Source organism: Centropristis striata, chromosome 8 (assembly GCF_030273125.1).
Source record: "Centropristis striata isolate RG_2023a ecotype Rhode Island chromosome 8, C.striata_1.0, whole genome shotgun sequence".
Lineage (NCBI taxonomy): Eukaryota > Metazoa > Chordata > Actinopteri > Perciformes > Serranidae > Centropristis > Centropristis striata.
In genome coordinates this window covers 20,064,749-20,091,952 of record NC_081524.1, presented here as the reverse complement: position 1 = coordinate 20,091,952, position 27,204 = coordinate 20,064,749, and the positions used below count along the sequence as shown (strand labels likewise).

At 36.0% G+C, this 27,204-nt stretch overlaps 1 protein-coding gene across 1 annotated transcript; it reads right to left on the bottom strand.

The window, feature by feature from the left end:
• Positions 1-1,304: 1,304 nt before the first annotated feature.
• Positions 1,305-23,678, bottom strand: LOC131976518 (retinoic acid receptor beta-like). The gene is made up of 8 exons (XM_059339586.1): positions 23,072-23,678; positions 16,104-16,258; positions 14,270-14,411; positions 10,136-10,302; positions 7,323-7,499; positions 5,234-5,438; positions 4,992-5,150; positions 1,305-4,010 (listed from the first exon to the last, which is right to left on the bottom strand). The coding sequence occupies exons 1-8, from the start codon at positions 23,235-23,237 to the stop codon at positions 3,859-3,861; spliced, it is 1,323 nt and encodes a 440-aa protein (XP_059195569.1). The 5' UTR covers positions 23,238-23,678; the 3' UTR covers positions 1,305-3,858.
• Between the last annotated feature and the right edge of the window lie 3,526 nt (positions 23,679-27,204).

The window sequence follows — 27,204 nt, the reverse complement described above, 5'->3', positions numbered from 1 at the left end:
GAATGTTTAACAACAAGGGGGGAAAATGCAGTTCCAGTTTGGTGATTTATTGAAAAAGTGAAAATAAAAAAAACTTACTGTTGTGTGTAGCAAGTCCAAACAAAGCTAAGTGAGAATCCTCAGCAGGAGGACAGGAGCAGGTCAGAGTTCACAGGTCAGGGTTCAGGTTTTTGGTTTACAGGTTCAGGTGGCTGAAGAGCTCTGAGCACCAAGCAACATGACATGTGCTGACAGGGGGACCAGGGAAATGAGACAGGTGGGGAATTGTAATGAAGCTTTACAGATGCAGAGGCATCGCCGAAGAAGGACAGAGAGGCAGAAGGGACAAAAATAAACATTTCAACAAACTTTTTTTATACAAATACATTTGAAGGGTTCATTTGCAAAAAATGATATTTGTCTTTTGTTTATCAGGTTATTTATGAAGATTTTTGCTGGGAAATATAAGCCGAATGGGAGCTGGGTTATTTTGATAAGATATATCTCCCTCTTTTCTGACATTTTCATAAAATATATATTTTTAATTGTTTATGCAGAGTAATGCAAATTAAACTAGATTTATTCAGTTTTGAAGTGGCTTTTATATTTTTCTTTTCAAACTAACTCTTCATTTACTGACTTAAGTACTGTAGTACCATTTTAACGTACTTGTACTTTACTTTAGTGTTCCCACTTTATGCTACTTATCATTTGTATCACATGACATTTAAGAGGGAAATATTGTACTTTTTAAGTCACTACATTGATCTGACAACTGAAGTTACCTTTAGACTAATAATACAAGACATAATGAAAACATTAATAATTATGTGACACTATAGGTTAAGGTTTATACAATGTGAACTACACTTCTATGCTTAATTTATGTGACATTTTTTTGATCACTACTACATGTTGACTGAAAGAAAGCACCTGTCCACACTGGTGACTTTTTAGATCTTGAAATATATGAAAAGCCTTTTTGATCCATTAAAGCATCAGTATTCAAATTAGGTTCTTATTTTATACGTTGCAATGAACATGATGAACACAGTGGAGGCAATTTTGACTGCAGTGCAGTTCCTTCACATGACCCTCAGGGGGCAGTATGATCATTGCTTTTGAGAGAAGACAAGCTGACCTCAGACAACCTGACAGCTCCTCAGTGTGAGAAATGATTAAAAAACCCAACAGCTTGGGTGGAAGCATGAAAGAGTAAAATCCAGTACACAACACTTTAATAGACTGACAAAACATATGAAATGTGATGAAATGTTCCAGGTTAAATTAGCAAAATATGAAAAATTGACAAAATATGGAAGATGTTGGCACATTTAGAGTAGGCACATGAGTTGTTACAGTACACAGGCTGCTGCTTTGTTACATTAGATATTTTATACAGTAAAACAACATCTGTCTGTTTAATGGAATGTACATTTCTTTAGGCACAAATGTAAGTTTGTAATTTCATATATAATTCCTATTTGATGGGACAATGCTGCTGTATGTGTAGCTTTTTCACATATTAGACAACTTTCCCCATAATTCTAGTCCTCCTGCTGCATGTTTTTCTTTTTTCTTTTTAATTAGTATTATTTCTAAAGTACACAGTATTTTATATAGGCAAAATTAATGTACAGCTATCTGTGATAAGACGATAGCAAAGACTGATGCATTATTTAAAGATAAAAACTGGCTTTTTTTTGTTAAAGAAAACAAAAGTTGAAAGTACAAAACCAGTTTATACAGAACTCATCAGAGCAAAAACAAAAACAAAAACTTTTCGTACAACATCCAGGCCCACAAATAACTGCAAATATTTAATCTGGGATTAAATATTTGCATTTAGAATATATGTGAAAGAATGAAGTTGTATGTTAGTTTACTTGTAGCATTGTATTTATATTTAAAACTGCAGAAAAAATAAGCAGATCTCCAGCAAAGTGTTGCAAAACTGCTCCTTAAAGAGTTTGACTCCAACACCCACTGAGCTCAGAGGATCAATACCACTCTCAAGTCTGCACGGTAAATATAAAGCTGGTGCCAGCAGCTGGTTAGCTTAGCTTAACATAAAGACTGAAAATAGATGGAAACAATTAGCCTGGTTCGATTGAAAGGTAGCAAAATCCACCTACCAGCACCATTAATGTCCCTTTCACACTACACAACATTGGCAGACAGTTTTTGAGCCCCAGATCAGAGACAGAAGTCACTTAAACCTGGATTATTTCTAATGGCCAGCAGGGGGCGACTATTAGCTGGAAAAGACAGGTCTGACTGTATGTAAGTCAACAGGAAAATTACCCCACTTCTGACTTGATGACATTTTTATTTTGAGTTTATGGTCTCTATTGTTAGTTTCGAGTATTCTTCAACATAACATGATGTTCATTTTGTAAATGATGGTCCCATTTAGAGTAAAATAGACGATAAAGCAGGGGATGTTTTATTGCTACCATAGTGCACTGTGTGTTTTCACTTGGACTGAAAGACACTTTAAGGAGTCGGTTGTTAATTTTGGACAAAGACTGCCCCGTGTTAGATGATTATGTAGCTTCACTCAACTGCTCTTGCTCTAGTCGCCACAGTGGCTGCGCTTCCATCAACCAATTTCTATGCACGTTTTAAAGATTAGCATGAGAATAGCTTGATGGAAACACCAAGATTCCAGATATCTAGGACGTTAGGGAGCAAGGGGGCGACTTGGGGAAGGGTCATTTGTAACAACAAGAACTTTACTTTAAGTGTTGCAATTGCAATGCAGGCCAAAGTTGAGAGGAAATTTGTGAATATGCGTCAAATGTCAACAAGACGACAAGCCAAGTTCTGCAGACTGCATGAACTGCATCTTGCATCTTGTTCCACCTTTTCGGTTTCATTTAGTGTGTGTTTTTTTATGAAAAATGTAGCCTGTCAATATATCATGTAGTGTGAAAACCAAGACTTCAAGGCTCCCAATTACAAGACAGAGAGTGTGTTCGTTTGATTTGTACAAAAACAAAGTGTAAAAGCAACTATTTGCGGTTTGACGGAGCGGTTACATGCAGGGACTCTCTCGACTTGGAGCCACTGTGAGGTTGTGTCACTCCATGTTTACGACACAGTGCTCTATATTTACCTCTACTTTTTCATTTCAGTGTGCGTTAAATATAGTGCTCTCAAAAAACATGCCACAGTGGAACGAAAAAAGATGCATCCATGGCAAGTACATTATTTTGTGTCACCTTTTACAGAAAACTACTACACTAAAGGTGCAAATCATGAATACATTTGTCGATTTGAATTGTTTCGTTAAAGCTAAGCAGTTTTCTTTACTCTGTTTAAACTCAGTTATAAAACTTTGTGAACTTTGTTATTAATGCCAGTTATGAACATTCACTTTTATGAGTAAAAACGTCATAAGATTTCCCTTTTGTGCAGATAAATCTGCTATTTTTCCTCAGAACGTGTTGAAACAGTAAGTCCAGAGTTTCTTTTCTTTTTTTTACATTAATAAATTGTGTGTACAACCGGTAGATGTTTTTATGTTTACTAACTTCGCTACACTAAAGATAAAAGCATTGTTATTTAATGAGGTAAAGATTAATCCAGGTGATATCTCATGCAAATATAAATACAGTAGAAACCTGTTTATGGTTATGAGGTGTCTGCAAGGAGGGGCTAAAAAATGAAATTGTCTTACACATTAAAACATTACTGCATCATTCTCTCGTTTCCCCTTTGAGGCAGAAATTAGCTCTTCGTTCGTCAGCGGCGTCTTTGAATCTGAGGTAAGACACTAGAAACCCTCCTGACTGCACCTGTAGTTTATGTTGTGAGTGTTTGTCTGTCGGAGGCCAGTGTTCTCTGAGCGACTTCAGGGTGAGAAGTCGGAGGAGTTCACACACACACCGTCGGAGGCGGTGTGTGTGTGTGTGTGTGCTGGCTGCTGTTTGTCTCCTCAGAGTCCTGCAGGTCCTCCAGCATCTCCTCGATCAGAGGCGGCATGGAGCCCGGGATCTCCAGCTTCAGAGTCACCACACGCTCAGCTCCTGTGGAGGTCACATGCTTTACATTACTGACAGTTTTTATCAATATTAGATAAAGGTTAAAACTTTCCATAACATAACTTTGGCTGATGTTTTTTATATAATTTGTGAGAAAAAAAGGTATTTTTTTGAGGATTGTCTGCTCCCAGGGTATTTATATGTTGAATTATTTATTGTTGACATTGTTAAAATCAAACTCAAGACCCACTGTTTTATTTTACTCTTCTTTAATTTAGTATTTAATTGGGTTTTATTTTTATTTATTTATTTTTTCCAGTTAATTCTTTAATTGGGTTTTATTATTATCTTTATTATTTCGTTTTTATTCTTCTTATCTGTTCAATTATTAACTGTATTTTACTCTTTAGTTTAGTCTTTATTGGGTTTTATTATTTTTATTATTTAGTTATTTTCATTCTTATCTGTTTAATTATTCACTGTATTCTACTTTTTTTGTTTAGTCTTTATTGGGTTTTATTATTTATTTTATTTTTTATTATTCTTATCTCTTTAATTATTTACTGTATTTACCATAATGTTTAGGTTTTAATTGTGTTTTATTATTTTTTTATTAATTATTTATTATTCTCATCTCTTTAATCATTTACTGTATTTTCCTATTTTTTGTAGTTTAGGTTTTAATTGGGTTTTATTATTTTTTATTGTGTATTTATTTTAATTCATATCTGTTTAATAATTTATTTGTTTAGTTGATTTATTTTATTTTATTTGTTTTACTTTTTGGTACAGGTTGCTGACTCTGGTGTTTCCTCACTGTAAATGAATTAGACTTAAGACGGCGTTTCCTCAGTTTTTGTTTTTAATTCTTATGTTGTATTGATGTTGTTATTATCACTATTAATCATGAAGTCATTTATTGCTTGGTCTGTGTGTGTGTGTGGGGTACTTTGTGTTTTATTTTTATGAAAAGCTCTCTACAAATAAAATCTGATTAATTGAGTGTTTGATGGATTTCGTTCTGACCTTTGGCGCTGATGCTGCGCAGGTCTGTGATCTTCATGAGGGCTTTGGGGAACATGAGCGGCATGCTGGGCCGCCGTTTGCGGGAGTAAATCTTCAGCGCCTCCAGCAGCGGCTCCTGCAGCACCTCCACCTTCGACGGCTCCTCCAGGTCCTGCCGGTCTGCTCACACAAAACGAGGTAAAAGATTAAGCATCTTAAAGGATTTCTTTTCCTCCCAAACTATAAAGAGTAGGTTGCAGTACCTCCAGAGACGAGGCAGATGGCGCTGAGCAGGCCGCTCTCAGTGTCATCCATCTGCAGCGGCAGCAGCTGGCCCGCAAATGTGAAAACCTGATCCGTCAGCGGGCCGAAGCCGGCGTTGTGGATCTGCGTGCGGGTCAGTGTCAGCCCGTCTGAGAAGGTCATGGTGTCCTGGTCGGGAGTGTAGCGAGTGCAAATCCTCAGGATCTGGGTGGAACAAGAACAGAGGAAAGAGGAAAAACAGATTTTAAACATGTGCGTGTGTTTAACAGTGGAACAAGTATCCATTCATGATGTATTATAAAACTCTGGCTCATAATATGAAACAGAGGCAGCTGCAGGAAAAACTCTGAAATATATTCAAATTACATCCTGTGGACACTCAAATCAATCTGAATGTTAAATTTGTATTTTTAGGATAGACAGACAGATATATTTGCTTGTTAAAAGGCGTAGAATCATGTTGGAAAGTTCAGGTAAAGGGTTTGCATTAATCTCCTAGTTACTCATAGGTTTGTTTTGGCTGTAACATGCAAATTGGAGCAGTGGGGAAACTTTTATTTTGTTGAGGGAACTCCCTTTCACTAAATATTAGTAAATAAACCCGTTTCTCTGCTGCATGTAAGGTGCAGGTGCTGCATGTGCACCAGGCTGCACCAGGCCAACAACGTGCCTGACCACACCTCATTTAAAGGCAAACACGCCCAGGTGTGCACAGACGCATGCATGCATATTTATAAATGTATTTAATAAAAATGACAAAATGTGTCAGCCTGAAACTAGTACTAGTACAATTTTGGCCACTTTGCAGCAGGTGTAGAACAGGAAAGCTGCTGTCTTTTAGGTAAAGTTTGTGATTCTATCTTCTGGACGTGTCTAATTGTAAATCATATTTCATACAGGGCCAATTAAACATCCATCTTTTACTCAACTGTGGCTCATTTCCACTTTGATTAATATTGATGACTTTGCATTGTCACTGATGACAACATTAAACACAAATCAGGAAAGCAGAAATGGACCCACTGGACCTTTTATTACTATTAGTGTTTACAGTTAACATTGTGCCAGGCAGGAAATGACAAATATGAAAATCTAACAAGGAGAAGTTAGATCACAGATAAATGTGAAGTGAAACTCAGCAGAGCTTTTGACGGGACACGTCGCTCCCCCGCTGCTCTCAAAGAGAGAAATGACAGTCAGAGGGAGGATGAATAAAACATGTGACACACTCTGTCTGTCAGTTTGTCTTTGGTATGTCTGACAGTGTGAGTCAGGGATTCCACAGAAGGTGTGAACCGAGTGTTTCAGGTCAGACACACACACAGAGAGGAGGACCTGTAGATCTAGGTGAAGGATGAAGTGACGTCACAGGCCTGACAAGTCTGTGTTTTTGCTTCTGTATATATATATATATATATATATATATATATAAATTGTAATAATTCTGCAATTCTAGAATGTCATTAGGCAGACGCTTTTATACATTTTTAATCATATTTTAATAACAATATTTTTTATTATTGCTTTTATTATGATATCCCTTGTATTGTTATTTTTTTATTACATTTTTTTGTAATTTCAGAAAATATAAGGGCACTAATGATTAATGTTCTTTGCAATGTTAAATTATTGTATTATTATCATATTCTTTGTAATGCTAATGTTTTTCCTGTTTTATTATAATTATACTAATTATTTTATCCCTTCTTTGTCCTAATATTTATTATATTTTATTTTTTGTTAATTGCTGAGAATGTAAGGGCACCTTGTTGATAAATGTCTTTGTAATGCTATTTTTTTAATGTATCATTATCATTATTATGATTATGATTATGATTACGATTATTATTATTATTATTATTATTATTATTATCATTATTATTATTATTTTATCTCTCTATTGTATTGTTATTACTTTTATTTTTTTTGTGGCACTCTGTTGATAAATGTTCTTTATAATGCTAAAAAAAAAAATCTATGTTAAAACATAAGAAGAAAACAAAAGAACAGTTCACTAACTTATTTAAGACGTTTTTTAAACATTTCCAACGAGTAGAAAGTTGTTTTGAGAAACAAACACAGACGTACCAGGATGTCCAGACAGGCGGTTTTGAGCAGAGTGATCTGGTCGGCGATAGTCAGGCCGGTGAAACCCGGCACCCGCTTGGCGAACTCCACCACCTTGATGATGCACTTGGTGGCGAGCTCGCTGAACTTGTCCCACAGCCCGAGGTCCAGCTGGATCCTGTGGTCCGAGCTGGAGTTCTGGAGGGACGGGACGAGACGAAGAAGATGGTTTCATATAGAATTTTCTTTGGTGCTTGGCATAATGAATTAAGGGGATTTTTTAGATTTTTTTCTTTGCTGAACCAAAACAGTTAAATGTGGGACATAAAACCAAAACACTGAGGGGAAAGATGCTGAAACAGTTCACATAAACATAGTGATTTGAGTAGTTTACATAGAAATATAAATTACATCAGTTTTAAAAACACAGAAATTCAGAAATTAATATAAAATCATGACACATGACCTACAGCAAAGACAAAGCCGGGGTGTGTGCAACTACTGTAACTGTCAAAATCTCCAAAATCTAATGGAAATGTTAATTTTTAGTTTTTCACGCTCGATTTTAAGCACAGCAGATCAAAATAAGCAAACGCTTCTACTTCCTTAAAGCCGTAAAGTCATTTAACTTAAAAATGTAATCTTTTTTTTAACCCTTAAAAAAATGCATTGATAAAACAGAAAAAAAGAGGGCACACCCAGACACACTGTGCCAGCTGGATTACTGGATTACGCAATCACATGCTGCGGTGTTCTTGGTTTCTGTGGTGACGAGAAGTTTTTTCCTTTTGGTGAAACGTGTCTCCACATTTGCACGAACATTTGTCTGTGTGTTTGTTGTTGCTGTTGAAAAGCAAATGTTGAACAAGTATGGCCAAAAATCTTTCCATCACCTCATATTAGTCTGATAAATCAGTTACAGCTGCTTTTTGTGTAGATTTCCATTCCCTCTCCTGTATTCTCTGAACAGAGATGTTTCCTTTTTTCTTTCTGTGTTTTAACCCCCAGAAATGTTTCAAAATGCCTCCAATGCCTTCTTCCTTAAACAGCTAAAACATGTTTGTTTTGCTAATGTTTAGTTAGATTTAAAGCATGTGGTTAGACTTTTATGTTACAATCATAATTATTAATATTATTGTCATTATTCACTTTTTTATCAATAACTTTTTTATTTTGTTTTCTTTTTATTGTAATACCTTTAAAAAAAAATGTTATGTTATATGTGTTTATCTTATAGGATCTATTTATTTTATTATTTTTATAACTTAAATTTGTATTAATTTTTTTTACATAAATAAACAATTAAACATACATACATTTTACTTACTTAATAAATACCTTTTTATTTGAAGCTCATTGAGTCTGCTCGCCACCAATTAATGGTAGGATTAGACCAAAAAAACGTTCGGCCTCGGACATGCATTTTGGCCTCACAGTTCTTATGTTATAAGCTTTGACTTAAATTTATTTGGGCCTAATCCCACAATTCCCCCTACCCCGAAACCTGACGTGACAGGTGCGTTTTTAAGAGGTTAATATTCAAACGGATATAGTTTTATTTTGTAAAAAATAAACTCTGAGCTGACAGAAGTTCTTTTTTCTTGTGTGTTAAACAAACTTTGAAACACCAAACACAAACAAACGAACCGGTCGAGGCAGCATCTTCTGTGTTCTGCAAACTAAAATAACTGGAATGGAGTCTGGTGGCTTTGAAGAGAGCATAGATATCTGCTTTAGTTCCCCTCTCAAAAAAGGGCTGTCTGATGGCAAAATAAATGGGTAATACTGTTCAAAATATATATATGCACACTGGAGGTGTGAATCAGCAGAGGCCCACGATACAATTTTATCCCGATACTTGAGTCACGATATTATTGAGATTTCAAGCATTTTGCGATATTGTGAGTTTTGCGATACAATATATTGTGATTTAACTGTTTAACTGCATTTTGAGTCCACAAAATTAAATTCAATGAAGAATTGTTTTGTCAAATAGGAGAAAATTCTCAGTCTATTCATCTCACTTCAGTCTTTTTATTTCTCCACAATGAGAGTCAAACCCACAGACTGACCAACAAAGGATTCAGTCAACTGAACTGATATCAAACATGTATGGACGACAACAACTGCAGCATTTTATCAGACTTTGACGCTTCACTGCTCTGAATTTTTTTGAATAAAAAATTAAAAAATGCCTGACTTTGCAGTGTCATTTCAACAACTTCCCAACAACTTCTTGCCTATAGATTCCTTAGATCTTCTAGTTTCATATCATACCAGTGTCTCCAGTATATTCATAAAAGAGCCAGCTATGGGCTCCAAAAAACGCTAAATATTGATACTTGGCAGCTATGTATCGATACAATACTGCCACACAAAATACGCTCCCTCTTATGCACACCTCTTTTTAGGAGTACCTAAAATCTGAACTGTCCCTTTAAATGCCACTGCCCCAGATATTTTAAATATTCTCTTGCTACATATCACAGAGAATAAGCTCAGATTTCCCAAAAGGCTGAAAGCTCATTATAAAAAGTTCTGCAATGCAATACTTTCTTTGCTTGTTCGGTGCCAGTTTGTGGTCAATTCCTCTTTTGTACATTAATAACTTGCTAAGAGAAAACGGCAAGTTTTCTGCCTCTTTCATGTATATTTCCTGTTGTGTTTAATCTTCTGTTGGCAGCCACAATGGAAATATCTGTTTAAATCTTCAGCTTTTATCCATAAGATACACATCAAATGAGCCACTGGACTGAGAGAGAACATCTTTGATCTCTGCAGATCATTTTCTCTCTGGAGGGGAATATTATTTGGGCTCTCATGTCGTGACTCACTGTGGTGTATTTTCCCAGCTGGCAGAGAGAGGGGAAGGTCTCTCTGTGAGCCCTGCAGATCTTCTCCACGATCAGGCCGAGCTCCGCCGTCAGCTCGTACGTCTCCATGATGGTCATCTTCACCGCCTCCTTCTTCCCCTTCCTCCTGTTCCTGTCGTTTCTCACTGCTGAAGAGCACAAGAGAAAATACAAGATACTTTTTTTTGTCCACACAATTCAGGAAAGACACTTTTAAAGTGATAAAAAACAACGATTTGCAGAACAATCCTATTCAGCAGTGTTCTGTAAGACTCCCTTTTTCAAACTCTTTAAAGTCTGACAACGTGTTTCTATGAGTTACACTAGAGCTCAAAAGTTTTGGGTCACTTAGAAAATGTCTGTTGTTTTCCATGAAAACAAACTGTTTTATTCATGAAATGAGTTACAAAAATGAATCAAAAAAACAAAACAAAATAATAAACGCTGAACAAGACATTTTTAATGAATGTTCAAATAAACCGTCATTCAGTGAAAATAACTAATCGTCAATATGAGTCAAAGTTATGAGGCCAAATCGGTAAACGTCGTTTTTTTTTTTTTAACTTAATTGACATGTTGCCATGGATAGGCATTGCTTTTCTTCATTACTTTTTTCGTCCCTGTAGAAGAGCAGGGTTTTTTTTCTCCCCTGAAAACAGCCTGGTTACTGATTGGATAGATCGCTAAGCAGGATGTGACGTAGTACTCTACATGACAACAACACACGCCGTTTCGACACACTCCTTCTTACTCTTCTTAACGAGCCGCTAACAAGCTGGAGGCCGACGTGTTAAGAAGAGCCGCCGTTAGCTACAGCTCAGTAGCAGTACAGTGTGTATGTGCTGCTGCTGCTGGAGGTGTTCACTTAGCGATCTCTGTTTGTTTACAACAAGCACCAGACACTCTGTGCACAGTTAGCGATGCTGTTAATTCACAATCACTATGTTTATGATCAGTGGAGACTCTGTGCATAATTAGCCATGCTGCTTTCAGCTGCTGATGTTGTGCACAGTTAGGGACGGCGAAAATCATACGTCACCTCCAGAGTCTCTAAATCCCTCTGGGGGCTAACTTGTAATGAAGACACGCAGAGTGAGCGGACATTTGAGAGGGTGTGACCTGAGACTTTCCCGGTGGACACTTTACCGCCTAGTGGAAACGCGGCTTTTGATAGAATGCAGCTTTAGTGACTTCCGGGTTTGCCTCATTGTTCGGACCAGGAGGTTGCTGCTTGGTTTCACGTCACCATCGTCTCCTCCCACTTCGTTCTGCGATGCCGGACTGCAATATGAAACGTCCAGAATATCACAGAACTTTACGGCTATCTAACGGGATATTTGAAGGGAACGCACTATGAAAGGGCTTTAAATTGCCCATCGGAGTGAATGAGAACATGAACGGTTGTCTGTCTCTGGGACAGTCTGGGATGTCCCGGGTGTATCCCTACCCTCGCCCAGTGTCAGCTGGGATCAGCTCCAGCACCCCGCGACCTGATTTTGATTTAAGTGGTTAAGCATAATTAATGCCCTAATTTTTAATAAAATCCTGAGTGACAACAGCGTAAATTTTAGTGTGATCTAAAAACACCAAAGGTGTACTGTTAGATTACTTTGTCAAAGTGTGTTTGTAGCAGATTTCTGACCGATCAGAAAATTGTTGTGGCATTTTTCCTTATTCTACTAAATTCAGTCTAACAGGCAGGAGTAGGTTACTGCGGTTCCATCACAACACTGTGGAGGAGAAGGGAGTTTAAATGCTGCTTGTTAATGCATCTAGACAGTTTTTTAGAGGAACTGTTTCTCTGGTGGAAAGTAGATTTCCAGTGAAATCAGTCTGCAGTAAACTGTGAGGATTAACAGTTAATCCTGTGAGCATGTGAAGCAGCCGAACCAGGTTAGTCTTTCATAATCACTCCAGTAATGGTGTCAACACGTTACAGTGCGTCCCACTGACTCGGCTCAGGCAGCTACACACATGTCAGAGTAGCTCCTCGCCACGGCCACGGCCACGCCCCCTTCCTCCTCCTCCTCCTCCTCCACCACAACCTCCTCCTCCTCCTCCTCCTCCTCTGTGGATGCCCTACATTCAGTCGTCATTGTGTAAACACTCAGTGAGATCATGTTACACACTGAGTGACTGAAGCGGCCAGCCAGTAGTTACATAGCATCCACCTGTCTGCAACACGTGATGCATTTATGTAATGTGTGTGTGTTTCTGAATGTGGAGCAGCGGACGATGAGAACATGTGGAGGGGTGGATCCTGCACTGCTGCCGTTCACATAACACACACTGCAGGTTTGTTATCTAGGTCGGTGACTTTGTTTCTGTTGTGCATCAGAGACGTCGGGGCTGGAGAACTTCTCAATGAGTCATAGGAAAGTGAATAATTTAAAGGATATTTCATAACCAGTTGGCACTAGTTTTGAATGAACATGCAGAGGGTTTTTTTTAGTTGAGGGAGCTCTGCTGCTAATTCCAAAATACAGCAGGAATTAAATCCACAGCAAGAGGATATTTAGGATATCCAGGGCAGTAGCATTTAAAGGGATAGTCTGGATTTTTTTAAGTGGCGCTGCACAAAATAATTAGTGCGTTACCTCCAGAAGATGTCGGTCAGCATGACATCAGTTTGGAGAAGCAGGCAGGAGTACCAGCACAGAATCTGAGCAATGTGCTGCTGTGCAGCAGCAACATGTATTTTAGCTACCTAATAAAGTTAAACTGTACGCATATTTATTAGAGTATTTTGTCACCACCATACCTCGCTGTCAGGCAGCCCTGTTTGAGCTTACATGGAGGCCAACTGAAGTCAGACCAGTGACGGCAATGTTCTTTGAGGTAAAATTACTGTTTTTGTCAATGAAGTCTGGTGGCTTTAAATAGGGCACAGATAATGGATTCAGTTATCTTCACCTAAACTCATACAGTGATGTCTGATTGGTAAGGTTAAGCATTGAAAGGGTTATAAATAACAACGTAGACTTTGACTGATATTCTTTTTAGGTGGTTAAAATACATTTTGCTGCAGCACACTAATAATAATAATAATAATAATAATAATACATTAAATTTATATAGCGCTTTTAAAGGTACTCAAAGTCGCTCACTGTTTAGTTTCATTGTCAGTTCTTTTGCCTGCTTCTTCAAACTGGGATCATATTGACCAGTAGTTAGGCTCTATATGTTGCTTTTCATTACTTTTAGTTGTCTCTCCTTCATGAGTCCACAAAAGGTAAATTTGCTTTCAGAAGTTAAGAGGGAAGCAATGAGGTCAAAAATCTGCAAAAAAGTGTTTTGCTATCTTCTATTTCCTCAGTGGTGGAAAAAGTATTCAGATCCCTTACTTAAGTAAAAGTACTAATACCACACCGTAAAATTACTCTATTACAAGTACAAGTCCTGCATTCAAACCTTACTTAAGTAAAAGTACAAAAGTACTCGTTATGCAGAATGGACCTACTCAGATTGTTTTATATATTCTATGTATATTATTAGATTATTTGTATTGATGCTTTTATGGAAGCAGCAATTTCCTCAAGATTTGCTGAAGGCTCAATTTAACTTTTTAATATACTGTTATGGGGTTAAATAGAATAAAAAGAACAACATCTTATCACTTTAAATTTATCATGATTTTCATGTCAAGCTGGCAGCTAAATGTAGTGGAGTAGAAGTATAAAGTTACATAAAATGGAAACACTCAAGTAAAGTAGAAGTACCTCAAAATTGTACTCAAGTATAGTACTTAAGTAAATGTACTTAGTTACATTCCACCACTGTATTTCCTATGTTACTGATTCCTAATTAAAATCTTATGTAGATTGGTTTATTTCCATCTTTGGTTGACGTTCACAAGATAACTCACTCCTGCTGCACATGGTAATAAAAAGAAAGGTTTTAAAATGTTAACTGCTTCTGCAATAACACAAATAATAAAGTTGATAATTAACATTTGAGACCTTGGCCTTTCAGTCACCTCTCTGTGCAACAACCCATTGTGCACTATCTACCGTCTCCTCTCCACCCAGTCCGTGAAGGTGTCAGAATCTGTTCACGGCGTTCAACAGGAGAGGGAGTGGAGGAGGCCAGCTGAGTGGGAGTGGATGGGACACTTACACTCCTTGGACATTCCCGCTGCGAAGCACTTCTGCAGCCGGCAGTACTGGCAGCGGTTCCTCGTGATCTTGTTGATGATGCAGTTCCTGTCTCGATGGCAGGTGTACACCATGTTTTTCTGCACGCTGCGGCGGAAGAAGCCCTGCAGAGGCAACAGACAGAAAACAGAAGATATTAATGACTTAACAGGGGACACTGTAGGTGAATAGGGTATTTTTTTAAACTTATAGACATCCCCATGAAACTTCCCCAGTTTGTTATTTACATTGAGACAATATCTTTTTGCATGACAAGTTTTCTGAAATATTATGTTTTAGATATGCAAATGAGATCTGGACTCATTGGATATGCTCTAATTTGCATATGTCAAGGACCTAAATCTGAACATTGGATAAAGCAAATTTCGAAGTTATTGTTTTATTTTGTTGATATATTAGATTCATAGTTTTATCTGCTTTTATCATTTAATCAATCAGAATATAATGGTAGAAGAATTTTCATAAAAAATAGATTTTTGTCATGTTTTTAGGTACAAACTGTTCTATAAATCAGAAATGTATGATGTCTGTATACAATGTTGTTCCAGTTTAAGATGCATGGAATTTTGGGCAAATACTGATGTTTGAAATTTTGCTGATGGATTGGGCTGATATAATGTTGTTTTAGTTGTTGCTTATTTTGTTTTTGTTGTTTATTATTGTTCCTTTTATACCTTCTCTAAGAAATTACTGATTTTAAACAAAAATGAAGCACAACATTTAGCCAAAATTAGTGCAAAGTTGGGAGGGCTGAGGAATTTATCACCTAGTCATGATTGGTAATTGATTAAATCAAAATATGTAAATAAAATTGGGTCCTGAATGAATGACTGAAAACACTGTTTTGTGTTCAACACTTCTGAATCAAGACATTGTGTATTTTAACCAGATTACTTTTCAGCAGAAAGTCACAAAAAAGGTATCTTAGAAAACATCCTGCAACAGCAGAAATACAAATCTGGAATTACACAAATGAGATTATTCACAACAGTGTGTTTATGTTGTGTGAAAGGAAGTCCCTGTAAAGTTCCTGCACTGCAAAAAAGGTGTCTAAAAACAAGATAAAAACACTAAATCTGAGGGAAATGATCTTGCAGCATGGACAGATAATTTCACTTGACAAGATTTCTTAAATTAAGATTGTTAAATCTAGAAATAAGCATGTTGTAAACTTAAAATTAGAAATTAACTTAAAATAAGATAAATTATGTAACACTTCTAAATCAAAAGTTTTTTTTTATCTTGGTAAGAAACAAATCTTTCATTCAGTTCATTGCTGCTTGCAGCTTTAATTTATCTTGTTTAAAGAGTTAATTTTCTATTTTAAGCGTTCGACATGCTTATTTCTAGATTATTTAGTGTTTTTATTTGTTATTTTATCCGTGTTGTGTTTTAAACCCAGCTCTTCAGAGAGCATCTTCTTTCCTAGCACCACACAATAATTCTACTCCTTAAAGAATTGTCACTAGCACTTATTGATGCACTAATAGCTCTTTTTGCACTATACCTTCATTGTTTGCTTTTATTCTTCCTGTAAGTCGCTTTGGATAAAAGCGTCTGCCAAATGACTAAATGTAAATGTTTATCTTGTTTTTAGACACCCCTTTTTTGCAGTGTGTAATATTGACTGAAATAACAACATGTTGGATCATCAGGAAAGTTCCTTGTAGTGATCAATAATAATAACTGATGTGACTGAACATAAGAAAACATAATAACTTTTGTTGTGTGACTTATGGAGCTGCTGTCAGTCAAAAGGTGTCAGTCTGTTAAAACCGAGGTGACGGTGGTTTTACCTTGCAGCCCTCGCAGGCGCTGACGCCGTAGTGATATCCCGAGGACTTATCCTGACACACGAAACACGGCTTGTAAGTGCGAGGCGGCGGCGGCGGGGAGGCGGGGCTGGCGAACAGGTCGTCTGAGCTCGAGCTGGAACTCTGACTCCCAACAGCTGCAAACAGACAACATGAAGGACACAATCAACACTCGGGAAACTTTCTGGCTTTTGCATATCAAATGAATCAGATTTAGCAGCATGATAATATGATCTTAGGGAGAACTTTTATATTCTCCCTTGTTTATTTCAAATAATACTAAAAATATTTTTTATTCATTATGTGCACATGAGGACTAGCAGTTGTCGTCAAATGCATTAATAAACACATTAAATACCACATTGAACCATTTATTCATGAATGAAATGTGTATTTACTGTATTAAAAATTTGAATGAGTGGCTTAAAATAAAGTGTAACAGTTAAAGGCAACATATGATTAGAAGGACAGAACTATTTTTAAGGCCTTATGTTATATACCGTTGCTGTTTCTGTTTGTCTATTTCACTTATTTTAAGAATTTATTTTCGTCATTTCTATTTCTCGTGTGCATTATTTGCAAGTCTAACTGTTAATATCTGCAGGATCTTATGATGAGCTTGTCATAAAGCACTGTGGATTGCACTACCTTGTATGAAAGGAGCTTAACAAGTGAAATTTGATTGACTATCGACTGAACCAGGTGAAAAAATGTCAGATAAGACAGATCTGTTTTTACTCTGCCCTTGTTTAGACTTCTACTTCTTCCACTTGCTGCTGTAACTTCTGTGTAATTTCTCCACCGTGGGACTAACAAAGGTTTATTTTATCTTAGTGAAATAAAACAACAATTTAAATACATCTTCTTTGATGGTGGGTATTTCAACAGGTATATTTCACAATTTCTTTTGACATTATATTCACCGTCAATTATTAGATGCTTGAAAATACAGTTTATTTTTATTTTTTTTGTAATTCATTTTTTATTGACATTCATAATCAGGCATTTACAATGTATACATCATGTGAGCATACTTCTTGCATCTGTTGTCTGCCCTAAATGCCGAAATATTTTTTTTAATATGTTTATATCCAAGTAATGAGAAGAAAAACAAACAACCATAACAACAACAACGACAACTAAATTAAACAAAAAACTATGTATGGATAGGGAGTGATCTTTCTCATACATCGTAGTCACTGGTTGTGAAAAAAAAATCTGGCCTATGAGGCGTGACATATTTCACCCAGTTTTCCCAGTATGATGTGAATTTCTCCAATTTGTGATTAACAAATGCTATTATCTTCTCCATTTTATGAATGCCCATTGTAATATCCATCCATATATTAAAGGTTGGGCTCTCCTGTGACCACCATTTCCTGGTAATACTCTTTTTACAGGCCACCAGCAAGATATTTATTAAATGTTTATCTCTTTTGGGCCATTCCTGAGGTATGTGTCCAAAAAACATATTCTTACTCTCAGGGGGTATTTCACATTTGAAGATATCCTGTAGGGCATTGTGTATTTCTCTCCACTAGTCCCTCATGACAGGACAGTCCCCAAAAAACATGCTAGTGGTTTGCACTTTGATTTCCGCAGTTCCTCCAGCAGACAGGAAAGTTATTATCATAGTGACTTCTGGGAGGGTGTTATAAATTACCTAATTAGGCTGAAAAGACAGTTTAAAATGTAAATTTATGTACGTATATGCCAGAAGTGAAGTAGGTACGAGGGTGACATGACTACTAGAAATGACATACAGTAATTAACAAATGTATTAAACCATTGGTTCATGCCACAGCTGTTCTAAATTAACATCATTAGTAATTACCAAAATATATTTTTTATGCTTCTGTAATGGTTAATACAGCAGTATGTAGAAGCTCTTTAACCAAAATGAAATTCTTAATGCGAAAAATATATTTTTATTGTTATCCATGAAATTTCAAATTTACTGTTTTACAAAAACAAAAAAAAAACAGTTAAGCACATTACTATGTCTTGATTAAGATGTCACATTATACTTATTTACTTGCATTCCTGAACAGAAAAATTAGTTTTAGTGGTTGAATGTTCTGCTTGATTCATTATAACATTTTTACTTTTAAACAGGCTTTAGAAAGATTTCTAAAATATTTATGTTTTCTCGTTTTTGACAGTCTTATAAGTCTGTTAAGCACTGTATACGCTGACAGATATTATTGGCCTATCAAAGGCTTATCAGTATTGGTGTATGTGCTGTCGCATATTTGCAGTTATAAAAACTTTTTTTTAACACAATATATAATGCAGAAAATGTTGCTAGTCATGATATAAATGGTGTTAGCCATTTCATTATTTAAAAAAAAAGAAGTCAGCAACTGATTGAAACTGAAAAGTTTTTATGTTAATTGAGCTATTTATTTTATTCGTATCTTTTCTTCATTTTCTCATTTTTCATTTACAGAATTGGCTGACAATGTAGTACATTGTTTGTATAAGGTAAAACATTGTTAAATACTATTTAATAAAGTTTTATGTTTGAGAAAGTAGCTCTCTGGGGACATTTTCAGATTAAATCAGTGGATAATCCACATAGAAAAAGGTCTATTTTCACTCCAGCTCAAAAAATGACTATATTGAGCACCATATGAATACATTCTCCTCTCTAAAATCAATATCGGCATCGGTCTCAAAAATCCCACATCGGTCGAGCTCTAGTTACATGTACATGTACATGTTACATGTATGTCTGTCCTCTATTCCTCTGCTCTCTCTGTCAGAGTTTCACAAAGACACACATTAAAATTTAATTGCACATTTAAAAAAGGGTTAACTTGCATTATTATGATATTATATTATCATATCAGTTGCATTTAATCATCTTAAAATGACAATGACATAGTTTATCGCAGTTGTTTCTGGTATATCGTCCAACAAAATGTGGTTATCATGACAGGCCTGAAATTTAATACATAAAAATAATGTCAGAAAATGAAAAGACTCAACTCCAGCTTTTTCTCCCTGCTCATGCCACAGTTTGGGTTTCACTCTTTAGTTTTGGTTTCTTAGTGCAGATATGCAACTCCACTCCACATTTTTATTCAGGGCAGACTGAGTGATGTCTGTGGGGAGGTGGGGGAGGGGAGGTTCTGCTCTGATAAAGTCTGATAAGATTGGTGTAGATTTACATGAAAGTCCTGCATCCTGAGAGGAAAACAGTGAAGAAATCCTCTGAGATGTCGGGCTGCCTCCTCTTAAGTCAACTATTTGGTCATTGTGGTTAAAGATTTCTTTAGTCAATTAGTCATTTGGGACCCCCTCTTTTTAATTATTAGCTTCAGCTGTGATCAAAATCACATCTAACATTCTGCACACTCAACCAGGTCTCTTATTTTGGTAAATACTAATGCTGTTAACCCTCTGGAGTCACCAAAAGCTCCAAATCATGACTTCTCTATGACATCCAGACTAGAAAACAAAGCAGCGTGGAGCCCTACTGTAAATTTACCTCTAAAGTTCTGGCTGTAAACTCCATGAGGCCAGTTTCAGTTTGATGATGATATACCAAGTAAAACTGGAGACAAGTTCAATATATTAAGTATAAAATGATAGAACTGGATGTAACCCTCTTATATGTTAAATTTGCAACCTTTGTTCACATTTGCAACATTTAAAAATCTTTATTGAGCATAATAGTGTTTTGGAAGTTAAAAAAAAAGATTCAAAACCACATTTTATGTTGTTTTTTCTTTGTTTCTTTTGGGTTCAAGCTGTTGATCCAGTAGGTGAGATTGTGCTGAAAAAAAATCGACCAACATGGCATTTAAACATTTTTTTCAGTGGTGTATAAAGGCAGGATGAAAAGGATTCAAAAATTGACAAAATAGTCCAAGACTCCATAGAGTTAATTAAGGACAGCCGTGGCACAAACCGCTGGTCTAATAAATGTGTTAAGCACTGTATGTGTTGGGTTCTACATGTAATCACATCGGGCGATATCTGGACATGCCCTTGATATTGTAATTATTGTGACAGGTCTATTAAATGTGCACTTTTCCTCTGCATAATATACACAGCTGCAGCTATTGTAGCAGAGCCGTTATCTCCATTTTTTCAGTTCAATGTATCATTTAACAACCCTCCTATTTAAAAAAAAAAAACACTTTTGGGGGGCCGAGCTGCTCTGGCCTCAGCCTCCCGCCGGCTCTCTGATCACCTCCACTGCTGACAGAAAACGAAAGAAAAAGGGGGACAAAACGAGAAAAATTGCTCATCTACATCCCCTCGAACCCGTGGCCTCTGATTGAACCTGGAATCAGCGGGTCAATCGAGGACACCCCTGTCAGCCCGCGCGCTCTCCCAACACGAAACAATGCAGGAGCATGCCACGAGCCCAGCTGACTGATGAGAGGGAGGAGGAGGAGGAGGAACAGAGAATATGTGGCGGTGGGCCGCTGCAAGTGAGTTGCTCGGGGGATGGGGGAAGCAGGTCGCCCCCCAAATCCCAATTTAGGTGTTATTTGATGTATGCATTGTGCAAGTCAAACACAATTGAAACATTTTGTTGAGAAAAATCACAAAAAATTCAACTTGCTTGTGAAGAAAGTTGTGCTTCTACTTGTTTATAGATGATGCATGATGCTAAATGTTGGACAGATATTAAGAAAAAGGATGTTTTCTGCTAAATGCAACATCCATGAGTCAACATTCAAAAGAAGCATTTTCTGTTGCAGCCCTGGTAACTCATTAACATATTTTCTTGATTATTGTATAAAATGTATAAAAGTAGTGAAACATGCACGTAATAACTTCTCATTGCTCAACATGACATCTTCAAATTGTTTGTTTTGTCCAAGCAAAAATCCAAAATATTAGACATTATTGGATACTTTATGTAATGTGTAATTTATGATGAATAACAGATTAAAATTTCAGAAGCTGGAACCAGATCATTTTGGCGCAATTTTGCTTTAAAAAAAAAAAGTAAAACAACACTAAAACAATTTAAGGATCATCAAAATAGTTGCTGATTAAATTTCTAATAAACAAATTGTTGCAGCTTTTGTTTTTTTAATTCAGTTATATTTTGTCTTTTGCAACATGCATATATATTTCGTATCCTCTGGGCATTTCTTTCTTTCATGTTGAAAGTTTAAAAATGTTATATATATATATATATATATATATATATATACACACACACACACATATTAATTCCTGGTAAATATATTTTCAGTGAGTCATTATTTTGAGACATTAAAGCAGCAACAGTCTGCAAGTTTAAGTAAGTAAAATTATAGAATATTTGACAGAAAGACAATAATAATAATAATAATAATAAACAATACATTTGATTTATATAGCACTTTTAAAGGTACTCAGTCATTTTCAGTCAGTTTAGAGTTAAGTTCAATGAATTAAAACACATTTGTGCAACAAAAGATTATCTGCTTTCAATAAATCAAACAATCTAATAATGTCACTTTAAATAACAATAAATCAGTCACAGGGGCCATTGGTCTGCAGAACAACGACTCATACTTGTGTACTTTCCTTCTGATTGATAGATTTCGATTGCAGGACCTTAACTTGTTTTTGTTTTCTTAACATTTGTTGCACTTGTACTTTTATTTAAGCACAGATCCAGAGCACTTCCTCCTCCACTGGCAGCAGTCTGGCTCTCCTCTGACCTCCTAAGCCAGTGACCGTCCGGTGAACCCGCGGTGACCCCAAACTGACCGGCCCCCGTCCCAAAACAGACCACCGCACTGTGCTTACACACAGCTCCCTGTTTACTGCTGCTGCTGGTAAAAACAAAGCTCCCGAAACAGGAAACTCACCCTGAAAAAGCATCAGTGTTTTACTTTTTACTGCCCTATCTGACATTTATAAGCAGAGCAGGAAAAGAATACATTTGTTATCACTCACTATAAGGTATCTGCATACAGCTACAGGGCTTTAAACAGTGTTTAATATATGTCAGCTTCTTTTATTAGTGCATCATTTATATGATATAAACTGTTTATACTATATTTATTATTCATTGTGTGCACATGAGGACTTGCAGTTGTTGACAAATGCATCAATAAACACATTAAATACCACATTGAACCATTTATTCATGAATTAAATGTGTATTTACTGCATTAAATGTTGAATGAGTGGCTTAAAATAAAGTGTAACAGTTAAAGGTAACACATGATTAGAAGAACAGAACTATTTTTAAGTCCTTATGTTACTTTCCAGTCATTGATTTTAATATTAATGTGTTTTTAAAGTGTTTGTCTATTTCACTTATTTTTAGAATTTATTTTCATCATTTCTATTACTTGTGTGCATTATTTGCTAGTCTAACTGTTAATATCTGCAGGATCTTATGATGAGCTTATCATAAAGCACTGTGGATTGCACTACCTTGTATGAAAGGAGCCAAACAAGTGACTATCGACTGAAACAGGCTATAAAAATGTCAGATAACAACAATGTGGCTGATTCATCTCACATTTCTTTGCCTAGAATATCAACATCCATCTAGTACAGTATAGTATCAGTGAACACTCGTGTTCATTTCAGGGGGAAATGGATCCAATGCATGCATTTTAACATGCAACCAACCAAGACTGAGCCTTAACAGTAACCTGTTTATATTTTATGATCCATACTGGTTACCTCTCATGGCATTTTTTTTTTCTTTTTTTTTTTTTACAATTTTCCTCAGGATAAATCAAGTTATATCTCATCTTTGCACAACACGTCTTCTTTCATGTAAAAACTACAGATATATCACTTAAAAAGTAGCAGTTAAAGATATGATATAGGCTACTTTTGTTTTGCAGAGATATTTTGTATTTTGGGGGGGGTGGATGGTGTGCAAGATCTTTGAGGCAGTATTTCACATGAATAAATGAGCTGATATTTTCAACATAAAACCACAGATTCACCAATATAACTCAGTTTCCACCTACATTGGGAGCACCGGTGCTGCTGCCAGTCCGCCTCGATCAGCTCGGGGAAGAAGTCGGCCAGGTCCTGCTCCTGCTCCTGCAGCATGCACGCAGGGCTGGATGTGGAAGTGTACAAGTCCATGATTTCTCCCGGAGCGAAAGCTTGAAATTCCAGATAGTCAAACATAATTTCAGCCTTGGCCAAATGTTTTCCTCATGTGCAATCCTTCACAGCAGCGTGTTTGTCCTCTACCCCCTCTCTTGAGTTTAATGCAAACGGTGTTTTTAACAGTAAAACATGTCTGTGTTGCATTCAAAGGGGCGTGAGCGCTCAGGAAAACAGAGCTACTTTTCCCACCGACGGTCAGAAAATGTTTGCATGTTGCCGCAGCGAGACACGGTGAAAGTGGTCCAGATCTGGAGGCTGTTTTGCATAATAAAGTTAGTCCCGGGACTTCTTCTTCTTCTTCGTCTTATCTCTTCTTTATTGACGGATGTCTCAACTCAACCTGCTTCATACTTGTTATGTCAGAGCGAGCGATGGTGTTACCTAATGTATGCAGTGAACTCCCTGTGAACCTCCTCCGCTGCTGCTGACCTTCACATGACCCAGCCGCTGTCTGACATCACCAGCAACTACTGCACCGCAGGAAACGATCACTTCTGTGGCGGCTTTAAACTTTAACTGTAGTGAAAAAAATAAATAAAAATTGGTGCAGCAGAAGCCGAGATAGGATTCTTTTTTTATTCCATGTTTCCTTGACAAAACATGCCGCCTACATTACCCACAATGCAACTCCGCTGCAGACGGTTGAGTGTTTAAACCTACTTTTATTTATGAAAGTCCTGCAAGTATTTTTATTTTTTATTTCATGCGTGTCTACTTTTCAAAGCAAATACATTTTTACAGCAACCAAACAAAACTGAGCCTTAATATTGGGTGGATTCGGGTAATGTGGGACACTTAAGGTTTGGCTCGTTTATTTCCTGCTTAAAGTAAATATAGTCATCAAAACCTTTACTATTTGTCTACAATGGGTGTCATGTGACTGAAATGACATAAAATATTTTTAAATTTAGAAAAATATATCAAAGTCAAAATTGCAAAAAGTGTCCCACATTACCCAAATTTATATTTTATGATACCCATACTGGTTACCTCTTTGTAGTTCATGGCACTACATACACTGTGAATGTTTTGTTTTTGCATTTTTTTCCAACTACAATTTTTTTTTACAATTTTCCTCAGGATAAATGTAATTTCTCACTTCTTCTTTAATGTAAAAAATTACAGCTATATCACTTTAAAAGTAGCAGTTAAAGATATGATATCATTTTGTTTTGTTTTGTTTTTTTTTTGGGGGGGGGGGGGGGGGGGGGGGTAGATGGTGTCTAGGATCTTTGAGGCAGTATTTCACATGAATAAATGAACTGATATTTTCAAAATAAAATCCACAGATTCACCTATCAAAATTGGTGCAGCAGAAGCCGAGATAGGATTCTTTTTTTATTCCATGTTTCCTTGACAAAACAAGGCGCCAACATTACCCACAATGCAACTACACTGCAGACAGTTGAGTGTTTAAACCTACTTTTATTAAGTCCTGCACGTAAATAAGTATTTTTCATTTTTCATTTTCAAAGCAAATACAATTTATTTCACTACATATATTTGACATCTTACTTTACAGGCTACAAAATCTCTTCTCATTGGCTTTTAACATCACGTAGTGTTGATTTTATGATTTTATTCGTATGCATGCATATTTTATTTTGTGCGGGCAGCACATTTTATTTATTTTAGTGTATTTTATATTATTCTATTTTTAATTTATTTGATCTTATTGTATTTTACTGTTCTATTGTTTTCTACATCTCTTTGTATTGTGTTATCTATGTATTGTTGTGCAGCACTTTGGAAACCTTGTGTTTGCTAAAATTGTGCTATATAAATAAAGTGCATTGGATTGGATTGAAAATATAAATCAACTAATTAAATATGATGTATTGTTGTTATTGATTAAACACTGACTCACAAACAAAATATATATATTTATATATATATATATATATATATATATATATATATACATTGAACATACACTATACATACATTAAAAATAAACTTAACTTATAAATAGTTAACCTATGATAAGACGCTAAATATACATGAAAAACTTTGCGAAATGGGAAATGGGACATTATTGTGAAATTAAACATTTGCAGGGAATTAAATAGAAAAATGTGCAAACAAATATGTATGTGATTATTAATATGTGATCAAATGTAGTGGAGAAAAAGTATAAGGTTACACAAAATGGAAATACTCAAGTAAAGTACACTTAGTTGTATTCCCCCAGTGTAAAACTGAATGCATCAAATTAGAATCAGTGTTTATGTATACAAGCTTGAACATTAAATATCTTGTTCTTACAGTATGTCATTGGATGAAGCTCACTAAGGATTTGCAAATCATTGCATTATTGTATTTTTCACAGTGTCGCAACTTTGGAATCAGGGTCTGGGGGACGTCAGGGGTGGGGGATAGGATTAGCCAACTCAGGAGTTTAAATGGGGAGGCTGGTGTTGGTGTCCTGTTGTTGGAGGGTTTTTTTTTTACACTTAAACATAACAAAAGTCTTATGTTTGCAGTGCAGTTACACCATAATGTTCATTTTGTAAAGTACGGTCATTTAGAGTAAATACAACTATTGGTTGCAGAAAACAATGTGGTGACTGCTAGAGGTGGGGGAAAAAATCGATACAGCATAGTATCGGGATATTTTGCATACTGATGTTACATCGATTCATGGTCGCCAAGTATCGATATTTAGTGCTGGCGGCTGACAGTATTTTCACAGTTTTTGTTTTTTCCAGAGGCTGTAGCGGACTCACTTTTAGGAATATACTGGAGATACTGGTATCATATGAAATGCAATTTTTAAATGTTAAATGGTGATTTTCAAACCGCTGATGTGACCTCTGACATCATGTTATCTCAATGAAAATAGGCTGAATACTTTGTTGGTCAGTCTGTGGGTTTGACTCTCATTGTGGAGAAATAAAAAGACTGAAGTGAGATCAATAGACTGAGAATTTTCTCTTATTTGACAAAACAACTCTTGACTGAATTAAATTTTGTGGACACAAAATGCAGTTAAACAGTTAAACCGCAATATATTGTATTACAATACTCACCATATCGGAAAATGCTTAAAATCACAATAATATCGTATCGTGACTCAAGCATCGGGATAAAATCATATCGCGGGGCCTCTGCTGATTCACACCTCTAGTGGCTGCTATTAATTATTATTATGTAGTTACAACCAAAAAATGCAGATCTCAACTACAGTCTGTGGTTTCAGCAGCCATTAGCTTAGCTTAGCATGTAGACTTGAAGCAGAGGGAAAACCTAGCCTGGCTATAGATATAAAGTCTTAATGTGCACTAGTTAGACTAACACAAAATGACAGTTTTGAGTCTATTAAATGCGCTTTAGAGTTTATACATTAGAGTGATGGCTATCTTCTGACATAACTCTCAACTAAAGAAGGCAAAAACTCATTCAAAGTAAAAGCATCTTTACCATAAATTAATAATCGTAAACAAGCTCAGAGTGTTGAATTATTAACAGATGGTACATGCTAATACATCAGTGATGATTTCTTGTGCTTTAAGATCAGCATAAAAGAGTATGTGCACCTCTCAAGGTTGACAAAGTCATGACGTTTCAATATTTCTTTTTTTTTACTATAATAAATTTCTTCAACCGTCAACCATGTTTGTTCCCAAGTTACAGTTTATGAGCTGTTGAATCTGAAATTAGGAGCTTTTATTGCATTATACCAAATCACACTTGTTTGGTTTGATTTCAGGAGAATATTATTTAGCATTTATGCATTTAGCATAACAAAAATATGTGCTTTAATTTGACCAGAAAATGCCTTCTAAAATTGTTAATGTCCACTGATAATGCGTCTTTTTTGGGGATAAAAGATAACTTTGAACTGTTTTAAGATTGGATATAATGCTTTTAATACTCCAATAGCTTTTAAAATTAGTTTGTTAACAAGTAAAATTTTCTCAGCGAATGCATGAGCATGATCTGTAAACTTCAGATTAAAAAATGTAAGAAATAATTATTTCACTAA

Excerpts from the sequence above, each read along its gene's own strand:
- LOC131976518 (XM_059339586.1), bottom strand. The coding sequence starts at position 23,237 with ATGTTTGACTATCTGGAATTTCAAGCTTTCGCTCCGGGAGAAATCATG. Across the intron at positions 14,412-16,103 it reads GCGCCTGCGAGGGCTGCAAG|GGCTTCTTCCGCCGCAGCGT; the intron begins GTAAAACCACCG and ends TTGCCTCTGCAG. Across the intron at positions 10,303-14,269 it reads AGCGGGAATGTCCAAGGAGT|CAGTGAGAAACGACAGGAAC; the intron begins GTAAGTGTCCCA and ends TGTGCTCTTCAG.